At 40.4% G+C, this 21945-nt stretch overlaps 1 protein-coding gene across 3 annotated transcripts in view; it reads right to left on the bottom strand.

The window, feature by feature from the left end:
* The window catches only part of TENM1 (teneurin transmembrane protein 1), a 795992-nt gene that overhangs the window by 504951 nt on the left and 269096 nt on the right, over positions 1 to 21945 (bottom strand). For all 3 annotated transcript variants that reach the window (XM_006885054.1, XM_006885055.1, XM_006885056.1), the window contains exon 4: positions 4503 to 4743. In XM_006885054.1, coding sequence (XP_006885116.1) covers positions 4503 to 4743 — 241 coding nt within the window. The remainder of the gene's footprint in view (positions 1 to 4502; positions 4744 to 21945) is intronic.

Genomic DNA, 21945 nt, shown 5'->3' with positions numbered 1-21945 from the left:
ATTCTTTCTTTCTTTCTTTCTTTCTTTCTTTCTTTCTTTCTTTCTTTCTTTCTTTCTTTCTTTCTTTCTTTCTTTCTTTCTTTCTTTCCTTTCTTTCATCTATCTATTATCTATTACCTATCTGTTCTCTATTCTATTATCTATCATCTAGCTATCTATTCTGTCCTATCTATTATCTTTTCTCTAATCTATTATCTATCTATTATTTATTACCTATCTATTCTCTATTCTTTCTATTATCTATCTATCTATCTATCATCTAGCTATCTAGTTATTATCTATCTATCTATCTATCTATCTATCTATCTATCTATCTATCTCCCATCATGCTATACACAACAGCTCTATCTTGAGTCAACCTCATTGTCTCTGAAACACCTACCCCCATGACCCTAATTACTGAATTGATCCATCTCATCCAGGCTCTTCCTCTCCTGCGCTGTCCCTCCACCCTCCCAAGCATGATGGTCCCTCCTTGTAACATGTCCAAAATATGTCAGACAAAGCTTCAGAATCCTTGCCTCCAAGGAGAAGCCTGGTTTCACTCTCTCTAGGTTGATTTGTTTTTTCTCCTAGCAGTCCATGATATTTTCAATACCCTTCTCCAGAACCACAACTCCAAAGGATCCGTCATCCTTCGTCATTGTCCAGCCCTCTGATGCATAGCAAGTATCTTTCAATTCTTGGCCTTAGCTGACTGAAAGACTAATTAAACAATGACAGACAATCATCTTTGTCCTAGACTTGTCAAGGAACTAAAATATAAAAACTTGGGTAATCTGGGCTAATTAAAATCCCTAGGGTTTTTTGTTTGTTTGTTTTTAAATCAAAAAATGTCTAGGAAACTAGGTAATAGCAAGAGGTACCTGGAAGTACACTTGGAGCCACGTGGTGCTCTGGAGATGAGAAATGTTTTTATTAGAAAGTAGAAACTAGTTGGCAGGCAAAGGCCATATTAAGTTAACTAAAAGAATACAAGAATAAACCACTGGACGAAAAAAGAGACAAAGGAGAATTTTAGTATGGTCTTTCTTTTGGGGTTGACTAAGATAGTTGGGTTTCCAGAAACTGAGGTTATATCCCCTGGAAAGAAGTTCTCAAGTATTAGGGCAAACTGAATGGCTTGTATTTTTGACCAGAGATTCTAGTAAGAACTCATGCCTGGGCTCTCCTTGGACTTTATCCTTCAAGAGCAGTCTGGACAAACTAGAGTTACATTCTAAAGAAAGAGATCAAGAAAGGAGATCTGAAAGTTGATCTTCTGAGGAACAGATAAGGGAACTTGGGAAACATTTAACCCAAAGGGAAAACAAACAAACAAACCAGGAATGGTTGCCAGCAAGTTTAGTAAGGGCTGTCCAGAGGGTAAAGGCAGCAATCTCACCTTCCATGGAGGTACATGGCCAACAAGTCAATGATGGTCTGAGTATTGGCACGAGGCTGAACAGGGTTTAGAAGAGATTATAGACAAATAAAGCAGTGATAATCTACTCCTCAAAAATCACTCAACGAAAATTCATTGGATCACTATGGTGGGATCCTGTTGTTCATGGAGGGCTGACTCAATGGTTCCTAACCCCAACAGCACTAACTGAAGGATTGTTAGGTATGAGATGAATTTCACTTATTTTCTGGGTTCTGTACAAGAATGGGTAGAAGCTGAAATGTGATATATTTTGATTCAATAACAATCTTCCAATCAGAGACAGAACAGAATGTTTTAAGAAAAGAGTCAATTTCCTACTCGGAGACACTTGGGCAGAAGCAGGGAGCCGCCTAATAGTAATAATAATATTGTTGTTGTTCTGACCCTCTTACTAGGATTTCAGAGGTTATAAAACACCTGGGAGGAGATTGCCCGGCTCTTCTTTCAAGAGTGACCTGTGGATTTGAACTACTTGCTTTTGGGTTACCCACCAGAGCTCCCTGGGAATGACAGTATCACCTTTAATTTGTATACTATTGTGCCACATATGATGAGGTGTTTTCTGCTGTACTGACTGACATGATCTTCCTAGTCACCTGCTGAGACAGGCATTTTTGTATTTTGTTTTAAAGCTGAGGAAGCTAAGGCTCAGAGAGGTTATGTTGGCGTATTGTAGAGTAAATGCCAAGGTATCCACAGAGTTACCATTTATTTGACTACACGGGCAATGAGTATTTTAAAGGATATGTCTGGAAAATCCTCTCTGATCAGCCTGACAGGGCTTCTAGGTTGTGCTTTTTTTTTTTTAGTCAAAAATTCTTCTTTGTGATCCTGAATATATTTTCAAATGTACTAAAAAGGTACTCTGTGCTCAGCCTCACATGAAAACTTATGTTCTTCTCTGCATCTTACGAAACTGAGACCAATTAATACATTCCTTGTCTAGATACAGAAGGTCCGTGGGTGCAGTTTGTACAAACATGCCTAGATGTACATTTCAAATAAGAATAGGGATCGGTGTTGGTTTTTTTTATTTTTCTTCTTTCTCCATTTTCCTGAGCCCATTCCCCATCCACATTCCAGATTTCCTGTTATTTGGCTTCTTAGAGGCAAGGAGTGTCCTTATCAGGATTCCTAGGTAACCATTAGGTGCCTTTTCTCAGTTGCCTCAGTTCTCTTCAAGTGAATCAAAAGAAGGGTCAGTAAATCACTAAGGTTTACAGAAATCCTTGAAGAAGAGATATGTTGCTCCCAGCTTCCCTCCTTTCCTTACCTTCCTGTTTCAATTAAAAAAAAAAAAAGGGTACACAAACTCCATCAGTAATACGGTTCTGAGCACAGGTGCTGACTGCTCTATTTTCTGTTGGGAGACCTCAGAATTCTCAGTTTATGAAGCTCTTTAATCTGATAAGTGATAGATGATACCGAAAGCCCTGGATTGGGGCCATAGTATTTTCAGTTTGTTGATGGTGACATATTCTCTGATGCCGCGTCTGGCATTTAATTTAATATGCTGCTGAAGGAAAGAAAATCAGCAGTCTTATAATGGGAGTTTATTAGTCCTCCCCTTTCGGTCCCAATTCCCTGCTAACAGAATAGAAGTTGATCAGAGTTGACACTAGACTTTGTTTATCAAGTGATATAGTAGGCCTATTGTTTATATGTAAATGAGTTTAGAAAAGCTTTAGTGGGAGAAGTAAAAAAACAAAGGGATCTAGAAAATAAGTAGAGCTTTTAAATGTAAAAGATAACAGGATGCTATTTTGTAGTGCTTAAATGGTTTTCTATCTTAACAGTAAACTGTACTCTTTAAGAAAGAGTGACTAGAAATAATGGATATATTCCCAGTTAATCACATCTATCTTCTAGGTCATGTAACCCAGGTATGTCCACTTGCTATACAGAGGTGGTTGCTGTGAAGCTAAACACTGTGACACTGATGAGTCAAATGCAAGAATGTTACCCATAGTGGACAGTGTTTGGTGGAGCTCCCCGATTAAAACAAGCTTGGAAGCAGGAGGGGCATCCACTTCTGTAATAGCTTGCCTCTGGAAACTATGAACCTGGAGAGAGGATGAAAGTTATACAGGTGCCCAGGACTTTCATTCCTAGGGTCGTTATGAGTTGCCTACGACTCGACGGCACTCAACAACAACAACAATGCTAAAGCCTATGATTGATTATCAAGGAATCTAGAACTGGAGAGATTGCTAAAGTTGTTTTATGCCCACGAGTCAAGACTGGCCCATAGTTGACCCTCCAGTGGGTTTTCTGAGGCAGTAAATCACCTGGAAGATTGTCCATCTTTCTTCTAAGGGTGGATTTGAACCTTGTGCTTTTGGGAATAGCAGTGTAGCTCCTTATCACTAGGCCACCAGAGCTCCCTAGAACTCTGGAGAACTCCCTAGAGCTGCAGAAGAGTCCTTGAATGACAGGACAAAGATGTGAAAATTGAATGTGGACGTCTAAATACAGGAATTGAAAAACAAAATCTGGTGGTGAATGTTTTTTGCTCAAAACGTTCCAAAGGACCAAAATTTCATTTGAAAGGCAGAGGCAAGTCTTCATCATCACACACGGACTTGCAACTCACAAAACAATTCCTCACTCTAAATGTTTGAAAGCAATTTACTATTTCAAAGACTCTTATAATAAGTAAAATGCACACAGTCATTTTTCCTTCAATTGCACTTGGATTTTCCTGAATTACTGTACTTTTCTTAAAACAAGGGGCAATTGCTTTTGTTTTTGAGGTGGTGCAGACAGGCTGCGAGAATAGCTCCTTTGCTTGGTTTTATGGCTGTTTGACTGTGGGGTGTCCACGCATCGGGGGTTCTATCTTTTCACGTGCCTCTGCTTTGGTGTGTGGGACTGCGGCTGTGTCTGGATCTAGGGGTGTGCACATCTGTGCGCGAGGAGAGGCCTGCCCTTTCCAACCTGGGTCTTGTGTGTGTGTCTCTGCATGCAGTGGTGTATCTCTCTCTGCAGATGTTTACGGATAAATAGGCTCCCAAGCTCAGAGGAGTCATCCCTAGCTAATGCTTAAGTTTAGTGGGATCAATAATAGTTCAAGTACCTGGTCTCCAGCGGTATGTTGCTATTCAGGACCCAGCTGTTATGCAGATGAACGGAATCCTGTGTACTGGTTGGGGGAGCAGGAGCAGCTGGGCTTGGCTGGCTGCGGGTAGTCATTGATCTCCTCTGAAGAGTGTCCGCTGTTGGGGGTGGCTTCCTGGCACAGGTGCAGGCATGAGGTGGTGGTGGTGGCGGCGGGAGAGGTCTGAAGGTGAACTGGTTGTGTGGGCTGCTCTGCATGTCTAAAGAGGAAAAGCAACAAAACACAAAACAGAGATTTACTCTCCTGCTTGGCAGTCAAAAAAGCCCCACAGTATTGTCAGACATTCCCGGATTTCCGAATAATGTAACCTGCTGGGGTGGAGAGGTTTGAGTTTCAAGTTCAGTCTATCTGTAAAAATGTCACTTAACTTCCACAAGCACGTGTGGCGCGCGCACGAAATGTAAAACATGCACAGTTGCATTTACATGTAAATTCTTCAGGGCTGGAGCAGCTAAAAAGTAAATGAGGCCGCCTCACACAATTTGTCATAGTTTCTGCTACTGAAAAAATAAATCATCAACCAGACACTAAGTTACAGAACAGAAGTGAGCTGATTTCCATCAGTTGCAGAAGTCTCGCTCCAGAAAATACCAGCAAAACGCAAAAAAAAAAAAAAAAATTCATTGCAAGGAAATTAAAACAAAACAAAACAAATCCACCCAAACCCCCAAAAAATCCCCAAAACACGACACAGTCATTCAGCACCTCAGATAAACACAGAAACACAGAAGGCCACTTTTCTAGCTTACCTTAGGAGAGGATGCTAGCCTGCCTACACAGGAGCAAATCCATGCCTCAGAACAACAACAACAAAACAAACCAAACCCCAGCTCACAATTAGATAGCTCAACTGCTTAAACGAAATTCTGTGCTCGAGCCCTCATTCGGGGTACAACTGGTAAAAGGCAAGCTAATAGGAGTTTGTTCAGGTTTAGACGCCGGGTTTTTTTTTTCCACAGCCATACCCCTCCCTGCTTGGCCACACCTTTCCAGGAGCTCTGCCATATTCCCAGCAGTTTAGGCAGCTGGGACCCTTATTCTACCTGTTGGCAGAGGGGGCAGCCTGGGACGGCGGTCCTCAGACTTCTGTTATTGCTCTCGGTTGGTATTTTTCCACTGTTTCCCTGGCAGGCACATATAAAGGCAGCGAGTTAGGATTTGGCCCTGGAGAAATACCCTAATTAAACCCCTTTGAAAAGAAATCGGTAGAGTAGCTGATAGCCACCTCTCTTCCACGCGAGCAACATAATAGATGTCAAGTGATTTCTTGTAACACCAGCATGTTCTGGGTAAACTTTGTAGATAGCAAGGCTTTATCCCACCTCCCAAATGACTGCCAGTTGAAAAAGCAGTGGGGGGGGGGGATGCCAGCGGCTTTCGATGCCTCGCAACGGGCCCAACTGGCTCGCGCTGAGGCCCATTCTGCAGTGGCTGATCACAGGAAAGAAATCACTTCTTGCAATTCTTCCGCCTGCAACTCAAATATCTAAAGCCATTGACATGCTGTTGTTGATGTTTTCTTTAAAAACCTGATAATATTCTAAGAGCAGGACATACAAGGCTATGTTCTCCAGTACAAGTGGCCTTCCCCTTGAAGAAACTTGTTATATATATTAAAAAAACCAAATAAACAAACCAGAATTGTGCAAATAATAGATGGGGAAGAGAGATATTCATTTTATGTAAAGGATTTCTTTGGCTAGTCAGCTGCCCTTTTATATTTCAGAGAAGCAGAAGTATTTCATGCATTTTCTGAATCACACCCATTATTTGAGGCCCACTGAAAAGCCCATTTGCACTAAAAACATCATCACATGTACTTATTATTTCATTAGCTTTTTTTTTTTTTTTAATCTCTGGGCTTCTACTCATGACCATAGCCAGAAGCATGCTTTCCATTCATGGGACTTAGAGAAGCTTGTGGTTGTGGTTACGTGCAGTAGAACTGACCCTCAGAGTGTTCCGAGGCGATAATTTGCAGGGAGTCCATCTTTTTCCTGTGGAATAGCTATTGGACTAGAACCACATGGCTTTGGCTTGGCAGTGAGAATCCTTCCCCACTAGGCTACCACATCCTCCTTACAGAGGCTTAGAACGCAAAAGCCTAAAGGATCTTTCTGATTCCCTCAATTTGTGCGTGAGAAAATGGAAGCTCAAAGGATTACTCTTCTAAAGCCAGTCAGCTTACAGAACGGCCAGCACCTGAACCCTCATCTCCTAACTCTCTGACCAATGTCTCATTTATTATATTGCATTTGTCTAGAATAAAAGTTCTTTTTCTCCCTTTCAGATTTAGAGGCATGGTAGCATCCTCCACATGTCCTGGATTTGCACTCAAGACAAACCACCTTTCAATGTGGTGACTTGCTTACACATCTGTTTCTGTTGTAGACTATCTCCTTAAACGCAGAAACAAGCAAGTGTGGTGTGTTGAAGGAGCGCAGTGATTACGTGCTTGGCTGATAAGAAAAACATTGTTGGTTTGAACCCACCAGCTGCTCTGCAGGAGAAAGATGGGGCTGTCTGCTTCCATGATGATTTATGGCCTTGGAAACCCTATGGGGAAGTTCCACTCTGTCCTGTAGGGTGACCAGGAGTCAGAAGGGACTACATGGTAAAGAGTTGAGCTTCGGTGTAGGTGGTGTGATGCAGCTCAGCACAGTGAGACAAGCACAGACTTCTGAGGTCAGGCAAACCTCTTCCCTCTGACACTTAAAATCCTTCACATTTCCTTTTTAAATGGACATAATTATTTTTCAATTAAATGAGGTAAATCATGTAACATGTGGCGGCACACTGAATATTTGCTTGTTGAGTGACTAATAGCAGTAGAAAAACCTCAAGACTGAGATTACCACAGGGATCATCTAGTTCAGCCCTCCCTCTTCCCTTCTCTATGAGGTGAAGAGCCCAAGGCTCAGAGACGAGAAGTGACTTGCTCAAAGCCACCCAGCTGATTAATGGATGTCCCTGCCCATGTCTGATATTCTTCAGCTCAATACTCTTTCATTATGCTCTTCTGAAAAATAGTATAAAGTCTCCTTTCTGGCTTTAACATTTATTGTCCTTATCACAAAGCTGGGTTCTGAGTGTGCAATAATACAGCATCCCACTATTATTCCATGTGCATTGCCTTATCTCCCCAAATAGGCTACGTGTTCTTTAGAGCAAGGCCATGTTCTACTTCTCTTGTGTGCTACAAAACACTGAGTCCAGTGCTAGGCATAGAGCAAAAATCCCTAGAAGCTTTATTGATGAAAAAGTGTTGAACTTGTTCGTCCACGGGACCTGTACAGCCACCTCAGTGTTTCCTTTGGCTCTCTCCTTCGGATATAGCCACTGATTATCTATTTGATGTTCACAGAACAGTAGGTATCCCCTTTGGGGGCTGTCACAGTGCAATTTCTCCCAGAGCCATAGGGAAGGACAATAATACCCTGCAGAGAATACTTACCGAAATGATGGCTTTCCAAGATGCTAAAACAGTAGCAGCGTGACACTCGAGAGATTTGCCGTTTAAAGCCATGCGTGGGAAAGATAGTAATGATTTACGAAAGGGAAGAGATGGATGCGAGCCCAGGGTGAGTAGAGGAATCGCTTCTAGGCCTTGGGTTGAGAACACCTCTAAAGAACACTCACGACATCTACGAGCCTGGTCTGTCAAGAGTGTTTCTTTTAGGACAGTTGTTAAAGAGAAAGTTTCCCCCCAGCTCCCATGTCAGTCCTGTTTTATAATAGTGGCATTATGGGGGTTAGCGGAAAACTAAGGAGAGAGGGGATAAATAGTGAACTGCATTAAAACAGAGGAGGGAAAGAATTATTTAAAAGGAATGTATGATTAGGCATTTTTGCATGACAACAGTCCAGAATAAGAGGTGCACAGCAAAGTGGAGTGGGGGGGGGAGGAAATTGTGCAGCAACAAAATATTTTTTTAAGAGAAAAGTGAACTGGAGGGGGTAGGGAGGGAAATGTGCAAGACTGAATTAATGGAAATCCAAGTTTTCTGTAAACTTCCACTAAAATCACAACTAAAAAATTATTTCTAAAACCAGAAAGTTTCTACTTTGTTGTTGTTATGTGGTGTTGAGTTCTCTGTTGACCAACCCTATGTATAATAGCTCTGAAGCTGGTCCTGTCTTGAGCCAGTCTCACTGACTCAGACACACCAACCTCCATTGCTCCAGTTACTTTATCAATCCATCTCATCTGAGGTCTTCCTCTCCTGAGCTGTCCCTCCACTCGTCCAAGCATGATGTCCTTCTCCAAGGACTCGTCCTTCTTGGCGATGTGCCCAAACAATGTGAAACAGACAGATCTTCAAGATGCTAGCCTCTAAGGAGAAACTTGGTTTTACTGACTCCAAGACAGACCAATTTATCTTCTTGGAGGTCCATGGTATGTTCAAGACTCTTCTCCAGCACTACAACTCAAAGGAATCAATTCTTCGTCTATTATCTTTAGTCATTGTCCAGCTCTCTGATTGCAAAACCATGGATGGACTGGATCAGGCACACCACAGTGTCTAGACTGACATCGTCGCTTCTCAGTATTCTAAGAAGGTCTATGACAGCAGATTTACCTTATGGAATCGGTCTATTTAGAACATTTGTTCAAAAGTGAGAGTGTCACTAATTTTCATCTGAACTTGCTGCTTGCTGGACTTCACAGAGGAGCCCTTGGAGGCATAGCTGGTAACATGTTGTGCTGCTAACGTAAAGGTCACCATTTTGGTACCACTAGCTACTGGAAGACCTCCCCCCCCCCATCTCCCCTCTCCCGTGAGATGGACAGACAGAGTGACTTCAGCAATGGGCTCCAGTGTCTCGGAGATGATGAGGATGGCACATGTCAGGGCAGGTTTCTGGATGGCTGTTCATAGGACCACCTAAAAACAACATGCTGCTCTGCGGGAGAAGGATGGACAGCCTCTTCCCATAAAGATTTACAGCTTTGGAAACCCCCGAGTAGGGTTGCTAGGAGTCTGAATTGACTCTAGAACAGTAGGATTGGGTTGGGTTTGAATTTCCACAAACTCTTTGCTACTCCTTAATCCTAATTACCCAAACCCATTGTCTCTGGGTTGGAACCTACTCAGAATTAACTTGCTAGAGGATTTTCAGAGGATGCTAATTTACAGGGGAGGACACCACCCAATTTTTTCCCCCCTTCAGAGTCACTGGTGGACGTGAATCACCAACTAGGCTTCCTCTGTGAGTTAGCAGTGCAGCTCCCTTAAGAAAATGATAGAGAAGTTTTTACTTCATTAAAAAGTCCAGCCACCATATTGCTAGAACATTTCTGTTGCACGTAGACCTGCTTTGTAGAGTCATTTTGATTATATTTGTGTACAGTATTCTGTGTATGCATATGCATATTTCTCACCAAACTACTGTGTATTTTTTGTTTCCACAATTCAACTATGTGGAGGCTTCCCAACTAGTTAATATTGTCTTTAAAAGCTTTCACAATATTGGATTGTTGCACTGAGTGGAATACATCCGGACCTTAAGCCCTTATGAAATGCAAATGATCTCAGCTTCATTCTTTTTTGCACCTCAGGAAAAAGATGGGGAACACACTTGTTCCCTCCCAAATGAAGTAATTTAATCCTTGGACTCTGTGAAATGGGATTTCCCAACATTAAACACTAATGAAAAATACATTAGTGTTCAGTGTCAGGAGCTCTGGAACACCAATTCCAGGGGGTTAAGAGTCACGTGCACTCCCTTCCAAATGGATCTGGCAACCATACATTTCTGTGCCCAAGAGAGAGGCCAGGGAGAGGAGGGGTGTGTGATTATGCAAATGTGGATATCCAGACATACATGTAAAGCTTTCTGAAAGTAAATTAAGTTTTCAGATGAAAACATCTAATTCACATAATACACTTGGAGAAGAGCCAGTTTCAGGTTTGAGGTTCTAAAATAACGTAGTAAGCTAAGCTCTCTGGGGAAAAAGCTCCTCCCAACTGTATGCGGTTGCTGTATATTATGAGTCTGAACCAACCCATTGCTGACTTTCCAGCAGATTTTCAGAGACAGTAAATTGCATGGGAAGAGTTGGCCCAGCAGAGCAGCTAGTGGGTTTGAACTATGTGACTTCGGATTGGCAGTACTGCTCCTTACCACTAAACCACCAGAACTCCCTCCAAACCATATATGCAGGTCATTTTTAGGTGTTGCAAACCCCCTAACAGGATATCAGCCTTAGGAAACAACATTACTTTGCATCCTTACCTCTAAAACATAAGTGGGAGAAGAAATCTGTCATGTCCATGGCTTTTTTGGTTTTTCTTATTTTTTTGCAAACAAACCTTATATGCACCATGTGTTAGAGATACTTTTCACTGAAAAGAAGTTTCTCTGCTCAGAAACACGTCTGCGAACTTACAAGGAGGTCAAACAGGGATTTTTGCCTCTTACATTTCATTAACACACAAAGTAAATTCTGCTACAAGGCAATATGCATTCCAAAATAACACTGTGCTATGCAAAAATTGCTCTGAGGAGACGGAAACTCAAGGGAAATACAGCACTAGGAGCACAACATTCACATACATTGTTAGGAATACATTTAAAATGTTGTTGTTGTTATGTGCCATCAAGTTGCCTGCCACTAATTGCAACACTGTGTACAATAGCCCCAAACCCTGCTCTATCCGGTGTCAATCTCATTGTCTCCAATACACCTACCACCATTACCCCAGTCACTGAATCAATCCACCTCACGGAGGGTCTTCTTCTCCTGTGCTGTCCCTCCACCCTCCCAACCATGATATCCCCCTCCAAGGACTAGTCCCTCCTTGCAACATGTCCAGAGTATGTTAGACGAAGCTTCAGAATCCTTGCCTCCAAGGAGCAGCCTGGCTTCACCCTCTCTGGGACGAACTTGTTTGTTTTCTTAGCAGTCCATGGTACATTCAATACTCTTCTCCAATTCCACAGCTCAAAGGCATCAATTCTCTTTCTATCCTCCCTAGTCATTGTCCAGCTCTCTGATGCATAACAAGTGATTGCAAACACCATGGCCTGTATCAGACGCACCTTAGTCTCCAGAGAGACACCATTGCTCTTCAGTACTTTGGAGAGGTCCCTAACAGCAGACTTTCCCATAGCAATACATCTTTTAATTTCCTGGCTGCTGGTGCCAAGAGTGTTGACTGTGGAGCCAAGCAAACTAAACTTGTGAACAATCTCAATATCTTCACCACCCATCCTGATGCTGTCAATTGGCCCAGTGGTGAGAACCTTTGTCTTCCTGACATTGAGCCTCAGTACATATTGGAGGCTGCAGTCCTTGACCCTCTGCAGCAAGCACTTCAGGTCCTCCTCAGTTTCCGCAAGCAGGGTTGTGTCATCTGCATAACGCAGATTGTTGATGAATCTTTCACCAATCCTGATGTCAAACTTCTTCTCATACAGCCCAGCCTCTCGGATAATCTGTTTATCCTCTTTCCTGTTTGGGAGTGGAGAACAGTTCAGAAAAGCAACACAAGGAACCAAAGGCTTATAATTGGCCTTGAGGGACTTGACACATGTAGTTATGGCAATAACCCTTGGTGCTCTGAGGTCCTTTGCACATGTGGATTACCAAGATCTTTATAAGCATTAATTAATATTGCCTTACAAGACTTCAAGCAAGTGGTTAAGCACTAATCCAGTCCTATGGTCTCTTATCTGTTCTGCATACAGGTTGAAGAGGTATGGAGATAGGATACATCCCTATCGTACACCCTTTCCAATTTTGAACCATTCAGTGTTTCCCTGCTTTATTCTGATGACTACAGCACTGGAGCCCATTGCCTAGAAGACTATTTGACCAAAAACAATTAAAAACAGGCCTGAGGGCCACAGATTAAAGTCACCCAACTTTGGCTTGGTAGCATCACTTTCTGTCCACTAGGCCAACTGATCTCTCACTATGCTGTTGTTGTTGTTAAGTGCCATCGAATTGTAGGCAACTCATAGCAACCCTATGAATGAAAGACCTAAACACTTGCATAACTTTCATCCTTTCTCCAGGTCCATAGGGTTTCTGGAGCAAGCTATTTCAGAAGTGGATGCCACTCCTGCTTCCAAGCTTTTTTTAACAGAGGAGCTCCACCAAACACTGTCCACCATGGGTAACCATTATTGCATTTGACACATCAGTGTCACAGTGTTCAGCATCACAGCAAGCAGGAGCTACCTCTGTACAGCAACGCACAGACCAGTGCACTCCTATATGGGTGTTATTTTATTTTTTTAAAAAAATGACATTATCTTTGTAAAATCTGAAAACTTTTACCTTCTGAGGCAAGTGAACTCTAAGGATTTTGTATAAGAGATCATAGGCCTGGATTAGTGCTTAACCACTTGCTTGAAGTCTTGTAAGGCAATATTAATTAATGCTTATAAAGACCTTGGTAATCCACATGTGCAAAGAATCTCAGAGCACCAAGGGTTATTGCCATAACTACATGTGTCTTGTCCTTCAAGGTCAATTATAAGCCCTTGGTTCCTTGTGTTGCTTTTCTGAGCTGTTCTCCACTCCCAAGCAAGAGAGAGAGGATAAAAAGAAACAGGCACAGAAGAAAAAAAAGAGGCTTATTATTCGTATTTACTATTTTACTAATTTTAAGTATATATTACTACTTTACAGTACTTTACTTGTCATGAGAAGCTTTTACAACCTGTAAGGAGGTGGTTTATAAATCTCTATGTTACGGCTAGTATCCATTAACTTGATAGCATTCAATGATCATCAAATTAGTCCTAAGTGTATCCTGGCTGTGAACACTTCTGTTCTCAGCCTTATAATTATTACTAGAGGCTCGCAGAATAAGAAAAGAAGCAAATTGGTTTTCTGAAGAAAATAGAATAAATGAGTAAAGCCTATCACTTTTCTGGCTCAAATTTCACTGCTTTAATATTAATATAGCCATAGCCCCTAAAAAGGCAGCTTCATTAGGTAAATAAACCATTAGATTGCGTACAGAAATAAATATCTTTAAAAGAGCTGATGTCTGATACAGATTTTTTTTATGGATGAGAATGTGTATGAGGGAGACAGAGACAGTAATGGAAAGATGGGTCAAAGCAGAAACAGGAAGGAAAAGTTGGGATTAAATGACAAGGGTCATAAAGCTCTGGAGCAAAGCTAGCAAGAACTGCTAATGCTTCCTAGTTTGCATGGCTGCAATCTGGGTCTAGATTACTGCATTCTCCATGACTCCAAGCAGTCCTGCGACATCATGTACTTAACGATCTTTGAGACTGTAAAGTCCCTCCTCTGGAGGACTTTAACTGGTCCCCTCGCTAAGTCAGTGTAAGCAAGACAGCATGCTTTAGTAATTTTTGTCAGTGAGACCACTACAAAGGTCAGTAAGTGAAATACCTGCAGTTTTTTGAGATGTTTGTGTTGAAAGTCAAATGTGTGCTGCACTCTCTCCATGAACTGAGGCTTATCTTCAAAAGACATGCTGGTCTATCTTCAGACAATCTAACCTCTTCTCCTTTTGACGGTTTATTAATCTCTTTTTGTCTCTCTCTCTCCAATGTATTATAAAAGCATGACAAATAGTTAAATATTCAGTAAGCACTCTTCCCCTAATTCAACTGAATTCCTCCCATCTTGTTTTATAGAGAGACTTCAATTGTACTATTCATTACATTTGTTTAAGATAGCACATGTGACCAATTTTCAATGTAATAGTCAATATTCCTGCCAATAATTGACAGGCTTGTTAACTCAATCAACTCCCTGAGTTAGATTAAGACCATCAAACCAGGACTTCACAATCAAGCAGAGAAAAAAAGAAAGGGTTTTAGTTGAAGATATTTTCCTCAAATTATTCAAATTAAGAATTAAACCTACTTGATTGTGTTGAATGTGAAATTATTTAAGTTTGCTGACATTTCCACTGTAATTTGGCAATGTTAAAAGACACATGAGTCCACTGCATTTGTTTTCTATCCATATTTCTGAGTAGAATGGCAGAGCCTTACTCTATGCTGCTGCTGTTGTTGATAGCCACTGAGTAGGGCACCACTCATAGAGACTCTATGAACAAAAGACCTGAAGCCTTTCTATAACTATCGTTGTTTCCCAAAGTTCATAGCATTTCCAGAGGCATATTGTTTAGGAAGTGGATGCCAGTCCTGCAATATGGAATTTTAAATGCCAAATTTTAAATGTTAATATATGGTCTTAATTAAACTCAATATAGGTGGTTGGTCAAAGCTTTTTTCCCCTCTCAGTCTTGAAGGAAACTCTGTTATCCAATGTGCACCATGAAACATGAAATAGATAATTGCCCTGTTTTATCTTATGCTGACAATGATGCCGTGGCTTCCATTATTAGCCAGTGAAGTATATAAAAAAGAAAATACAAAAAAGTAATGATCCTTAAAAGTTTCATATTTAGTTTATACTCAACCCAAAGTTGTATGTAGGTATTTTAATTATTTTCAAACTTCAAGTTCATTATTTATTTGCAAGGAGGTAATGGAGGGTTATAAAGTAATTGACAATGAATCATTTAATAAATCAGCTCATAACAGATATCCTAGAATTTTACAAAGGTTTCATTTTCAAGGCTTCATTTGTGTTAGACTATTACAAATGAGCACCCTCTAGTTATTCAAAAGACCGTGGCTTAAAATCATTCTAACGTTATTTAGGAAGGTGGAACTCTGAATGTTTGAAGTATAAATCAAGAAAGCATTATGATTGTGTCTAACATTCTAAGAAAAACATTTTGTGAAACTACCATATGTTAAATAATGAGGACAAATTATAATTAGGAGTAAGGAAAAACAAAAATCAAAAGATGAAACATGCTAGAGATGAAAACTAGACGTGGAGAACCAGTGGAAGTTGGATAAGGTTTTTAACTCTATCAACACTACTACTTTAATTTTCAAATAAAGACATAAGGAAAAGAAAAGTTCTTAAACTTTGTAGTTATGTGCAACCCTATGCAGAAGAACTCTGAACGCTGTCCTACTCTGAGCCAATCTCACTATCACCCTCAGTTACTACTGTGTTGATTATATAACCACTATTAACTGTTTATTTGGTTAGAAATGCCTCAAGTCTAGAGTTTCTGTTCTTTGTTATCTTTAGTTTCTATCCCTCAGGGCAACTTTAAGAACAAAGGGAGCCTCTGCATACCTACTGAAGTGGTGGGGAAGAGAAGGCCTGGCAGTTATACAAGGGGGTTGAGTTTGTATTTAGGCTTCAGTTGTAACAATAGCAAAAGACAGCAGATGTACAGTGCTATTAAAAAAACCCCAGAGAGTGCTCAATTTTTACTCATGTGTTCGCACATTGCTTTAGTTCAGTTCTCAGCTACAGGGCCAAAGCGTACCAACGGTTTGCAGTAATCTTTTACTACAATAAAAGACTAAAACTCACAAGTGATTTACTTTGAAAATGTTAGGCGGTAGTAGACGCAAAGTGATGCCTCTAAAAATGACAGTCTCACTGAGTTGTATTCAGATTTGATTTCCTGGATGCGAAATGGGTGGAGTTACATCTGGTACTGGGAATTAGGTAAAATCTCTAATCCTATAAACCATTTAAGTAGCTGATCTCCATAACCACATGTTTGTGAAAATTCTTCCACGCAGAGCATAGGGTGATAAAGTTTTGATAATTCTTCTTGCGCCACAAAATATTTAGAGAGCAATTGTAACAACAAAAAAATTGATATCCTCATGGGCATGTTTTGCGTACATACATGCTACTCTTCTCTAGTGGAGAGAGAGACAGAGAGACCAGCGATTTTGATGTCTACTGGTAGAACAATGTTGTTGTTACATGTTCTTGAGTCAGATTCAACTTATAGCTGCTGCTCCAATGGGTTTTTAGAGGCTGTAGAGTGATTTAGGCTTGGAGACAGGAGTGGCATCCACTTCCTAAACAACATGCCTCTGGAAACTCTATGAACTTCGAGAAACGAAGATAGTTTTAGAAAGGATTCAGGACTTTGTGTGTGTGTGTGTGTGTGTGTGTGTGTGTATGTGTATGTATGTGTGTCTATCTATATAAACAAAAGGCTTGTCTTTAAAAGTCAATTGGGCCCAAAGGTCTAGTGTTATTTTATTTTGGAGGAACATTCTTCTAAGTTGTACAGCACTCCTCTGTCAGTTTGCTGCACTGAGGTAATCTGGGTGTGCTATGATGCTGAACCTTGTCATTGGGGGTCAAAGGCCATAAAGGCTGCTCACGATGGATGGTGTTTGGTGGAGACCCCAGTTTACAACAAGTTTGGAAGCAGGAGTAGCATCCACTTCCTAAACCACATGCCTCTGCAAACTCTATGAATTTGGGACAACTGACAATAATTATAGAACGGCTTCAGGCCTTTTGTTCATAGGATCACTATGAGTCGTACTTGACTCCTTGGCAATAAACAACAACAACAACAACAAGATTGCACAGTAGCAGACTGTCCATTTTTTCCCCCTGCAGAGCAGTTGGTGGATTAGAACTATGTGCCTTCAAGTTGGGAGCAGAAATCCTCCCCACTAAGCCACCAGAGTTCTGACAGAACAATACTCCTGGCTGCTAGCAACTTGTCTACTTGACACCTCTCGAGTTACTGAGGCTGTCACCTAAAAGGAATGAATAGAGAAGTGACAGATCTGTAGGAAGAACTTATTCCCTCTCTTGCATTCAGGCTTGTCTTACAGGCATGCATGTTGCCTTATGCCAGAACCTAGGCTTGAATCATCCTTCCGTCTCTCACATGTAGCACGATGTTTCCCCCATGATTTTATTCAATAAAAGCTTGTCGTTTTATTTCATTGTGAATGAAATCACTTTGAAAGAATTCAATTTTTTAAAGTTTTAATTCAATCAGCTGTAATTTTATTTAAAAAAAATTAATGATAGCAACAGTGGTGGAAGAGAGTGTTTTATGGTGTGAAACAACTTATTTCATTAAATTCTTCACATTCCTGCCAGCTGTTTTGGTATTGTGTGGGCACAGTTAGTATCTGAAAAGTTTTCTGCCTGGAATGTTCACTGATTGATTTCCTCATTATTATAAATGTTCGCTTTCTTGTTATTCAACATGTGAAATGCAAAATAGTTATTTTTTTGGAATGGTGCCAATGTTAGGACCATTTACTAAGTCTGCCTTATGAACTTCGTTTATGCTCAGCTATGCATATTTAACTCATTTTATTTTCTTTCAAAATCGGATTCATTCCCTCGATTACATTGCTGCTTATCTCCCTGGACTCCCTCCAATTCAACTAAGTCTTAATGGTTCCCCAAACAAAATGTAACATCCTGGATGAACATGACCTAGAATACAAAAAAGATACCTGATAAATTCTTTTGTAATGATGTCTTTTCACATGTAGCCTCAAACTATGTATAGATTGCACTTGAGACTTCATTAACTGGAAGATGGCTAATGAAGTCATGAGAAGGCAGCTCAATTAGGAAACGCACTGATATATTGATATAGATGTGTCTGCTAGTGGAGCAAGTGAAATGTCCATCAAAATATATTAGTAGAACCTACTAATATAATGCTAGAGTGGACCAAACAACTGGTAAATTCAGGAAGGTTTCTCCACTGCGATATAGGAAAACTGAAAAATGAGTTCATCTCAAGGGGACTAAATTCTGCCTGCATAAACAGAGTGAAAAAAATATGAGGTCATGTTTTAAGGTAACTATGACTATATAAGGGAGTTATGATAGCTTAGTGGTAAGGAGTTGGACTGCCAACCCAAAGGGATGGGGTTCAAATCCACCAGCTGCATGGTGGGAAGAAGATGAGCCATCTCCTCCTATGTGATTTACTGCCTCTGAAAACCCACTGGAGGATCAGCTGTCAGTTTTGACCCAATGGTGCTTAACAACAACAATGAACTATCCTTTCTTTGAAAGCAAGACTCAATCCTTACTAACATATCACTGCAGCAGCACCTAACAATAACAAAGAATTAAGAAGACAAAGAAAATAAGGTATAAACGTAATCTGTTAGGTACCAGTTTGTATTCAGAATCAGAAGACAAAGGGGGAATTTTAATTTCTTCTCAATATGGTGACTCAAATATAATGTGCTTGCTGTATCACTGATCTACTTAAGTACAAATCTCATGTGTACTTTACATCATTAGATCATGTGCACTTGTTTAACTTGGTGAGTACACCATGTTCTTGTCGTTATTATGTGCTGTCAAGTCGCCTGTGACTCATAGCGACCCTATGTACAATAGTCATAAACCCTACTTTATCCTGTGCCAATCTCATTGTCTTTGACATACTACCCCATTACCCTAGTCACTGAATCAATCCACCTCATCAAGGGTCTTCCTCTCCTGCGCTGTCCCTCCACCCTCCCAACCATGACGTTTCTCTCCAAGGACCAGTCCCTCTTTGCAACATGTCCAAAGTATGTCAGACAGAGCTTTAGCAACCTTGCCTCCGAGGAGCAGCCTGGTTTCACCCTCTCTAGGATGAACCTGTTTGTTATTCTAGTAGTCCATGGTATAGTCAATACTCTTCTCCAGTACCACAGCTCAAAGGCATCAATTCTCCTTCTATAATCCCTAGTCACTGTCCAGCTCTCTGACGCATAGAAAGTGATTGAAAAGACCATGGACTGTATCAAGTGCACCTTAGTCTCCAGAGTGACATCATTGGTCTTCAGTACACCATGACACCTCCAAAAGGACACAATGCTTAAATTATACACACTAGAATTAGACTAATTTGGGCTTCAATCCCAGCTCGGCAATTCACTATTAGTTTGATATTAGATAATCAAATCTTTCAAAGTCTCCATTTCCTTACCTGTAAAACAGCAATAGTAATAAACAGCACTTAAAGTTTTCTGAGAATTAAAGGAGGTTATGTGCATAAAACACTTTCAGAGTATCTGGCACTTACTGGATTCAACAAAACCCATATCATTCAGGTGCCATTTGGTAAGTAAGATCGGCATTCTCTTAGTTACTTACCAAATGGCACCTGAATGATATGGGTTTTGTTGAATCCAGTAAGTGCCAGATACTTGATTATTTAATACTTCTCTATTCTAGTTAGAAACACTCAGATATTTGATTATTTAGTACTTCTCTAGTATAGTTAGAAACACTGTATAATTTTAATGTATTTTCTTCGCAAGAGTTCTAAGTTCTTATTGAGGTCATAAATCAATATAAGAACAGTTGACTCCAGTCTCTTCCTCTTCCTCCAAGCTATACCAAGCACTCTTTATTGATTATCTCTACTAAGCTACCAGTCCTTTCTACTGCAGATAACAGACTCTATCTCATGATTTTTATTTAAGCACTCTGAATGTGCTCACTTATATTTTTCCTTACACCAAATGATTTGGGGGGGTATACATGCATTTTTAAAACACCTATTGTAACAGCACCTTGGGACTTAGACATTAGAGCAAAGGATGTGAAGAAAGAAACATTTTCATGAATACAACATTAGTGCTTTGTATAGGAAGGACCTTTCATCTGCAGCTCTCAAAGACCTTCACAAATATTATCTGATGCTTTATTCACTGGGTCAAGCTGCCAGCAAAACGGCCTTTCAAAGAATTCCCTCAAAGTACATTAAAACCCCATGAGGGAAGGAGCTCTGAATAGCTGATTTAAGTGTCAGGAATGTTTAGAGAAGTTTTAAATAGTATGTAACAAAATGCCACCAAACAAACGATGAGTACTTCTTAGAAGCATGGTGTTCCATGGGTACAGATTTTGTACTTAGTAAATACACCAAGCAAACCAGTTGCCCTCCAGCTAATGACAATTCAATGACAATGCCGTCTATGTCAGAGAAGAATTGTGCTGCATAGGATTCTTAACAACTTTCTTCTCAGTTGCTTCTGTGTGGACTTGAACTGATAACTTTTCAATTAGCAGTCAAGCACATTTGTAGCACCCAGTGACTATTTATATTTATACTTTATATTTATCTATATCTATTCATATATATAAACTTTATAATAATCAGCTTCCAGACCAACATCTACTTATAAACTTTGTAAGGATAAATGATTAATTTTGTAACAGTGTACCAAACTAATTGCATCACAGCATGTTCAAATACGTTTATTAGTTGTTAATTAATGAGCTTTCTTGTGGATTTAACTGTGTCCCTCTCCAAAGTTATACTGATGTTCAAGCCCTTTTAAGTTGCAAACATGGCTCCACTTGGAAATAGGACCTTTGTTTTGTTAGGTTAATGAGGTTATATAGGAATAAAATGAGCACTAAACCTAATCCCTTCTGAATGCTATTTTCTAAAAACAGAATAGAGACAAACATCTCCAGGGGTATAGAGACATCATGAGATCTATAAGTAGCCAGAGAACACCAAAGGTCTAGACTACAGGGGGGGAAAAAGATGGGGTAATAGTAGGCATAGATCAATGATGATTAATTTTAAAAAACATCATGCATATGAGTGATCGCTTGAAACACAATGAAAATGTAGGGATGTGCGAAATGCAGTGCACACGAATGAAACACCATGTATACAAATTTTGTATACAAACCAACGTTGTTGATTGCTGTCGACTTGAGCACCACTCATAGCAACCCAATGAACAAAAGGCCTGAAGTCTTTCTATAACTATTGGTACAACATCTCTGAAGTCTGCCCCATCCTGAGCCATTCTCACTGACTCCAACAAACCTACCCCCATTGCTCTAGTTACTGTATCCATCCATCTCATCTGGGGTCTTCCTCTCCTGCGCTATCCCTCCACCCTTCCAAGCATGCTGTCCTTCACTAAGGACTGGTTCTTCCTGGCTATGTGTCCAAAGTATGTAATATGGAGCTTCAAAATCTTAGCCTTCAAGAATAAGCATGGTTTCACCCTCTTCTTTCACTGGAAAAGAGATTGGGCAAGATGTCTTTCTCCAAGGGTCAGTCAGCTAAGACAATAGGTTATATTGAAAGTGAGCAGCTTGGCTATCACACTAGGATTGGAGGTCAAGGACATAGTATAGTGCCTGGTTGTTGGTAGGTGCTGTCCAGTCAATTCCAACTCACAGGGACCTTGTATATAAATGAAAAAAGCACCGCCTGGTCCTACACCATCCTCTAACTATTGCTACTTGAACCCATTGTTGCTACGTCTGTGTACCTGGCACATACTACAAACCCAGGTGATGCTAGAGGTATAACTATTATTGCAATTGTTAGGACCTTGATTTTAGCTTAGGAAAAGAATTTTAGCAAAACTGCAATATTCATATTTTTTTTGTGGGCTGCTCCTATTAGAGACCACTTCTTCTGTTGTGTATTTTTTTTATTAATTTAGTTTATTTTTCATTTCAATGAACATCTACAGAGATTTTGGAATTCCATTCATTCATTGTTGCACCCTTCTCTCCGCACAAACCCCTGCCCTCTCCCCACCCCCATTT

The sequence above is a fragment of the Elephantulus edwardii genome, unplaced genomic scaffold (assembly GCF_000299155.1).
Source record: "Elephantulus edwardii isolate Elephantulus edwardi_28Jun2011 unplaced genomic scaffold, EleEdw1.0 scaffold00040, whole genome shotgun sequence".
NCBI lineage: Eukaryota > Metazoa > Chordata > Mammalia > Macroscelidea > Macroscelididae > Elephantulus > Elephantulus edwardii.
This window is presented reverse-complemented; position numbering and strand designations above follow the sequence as displayed.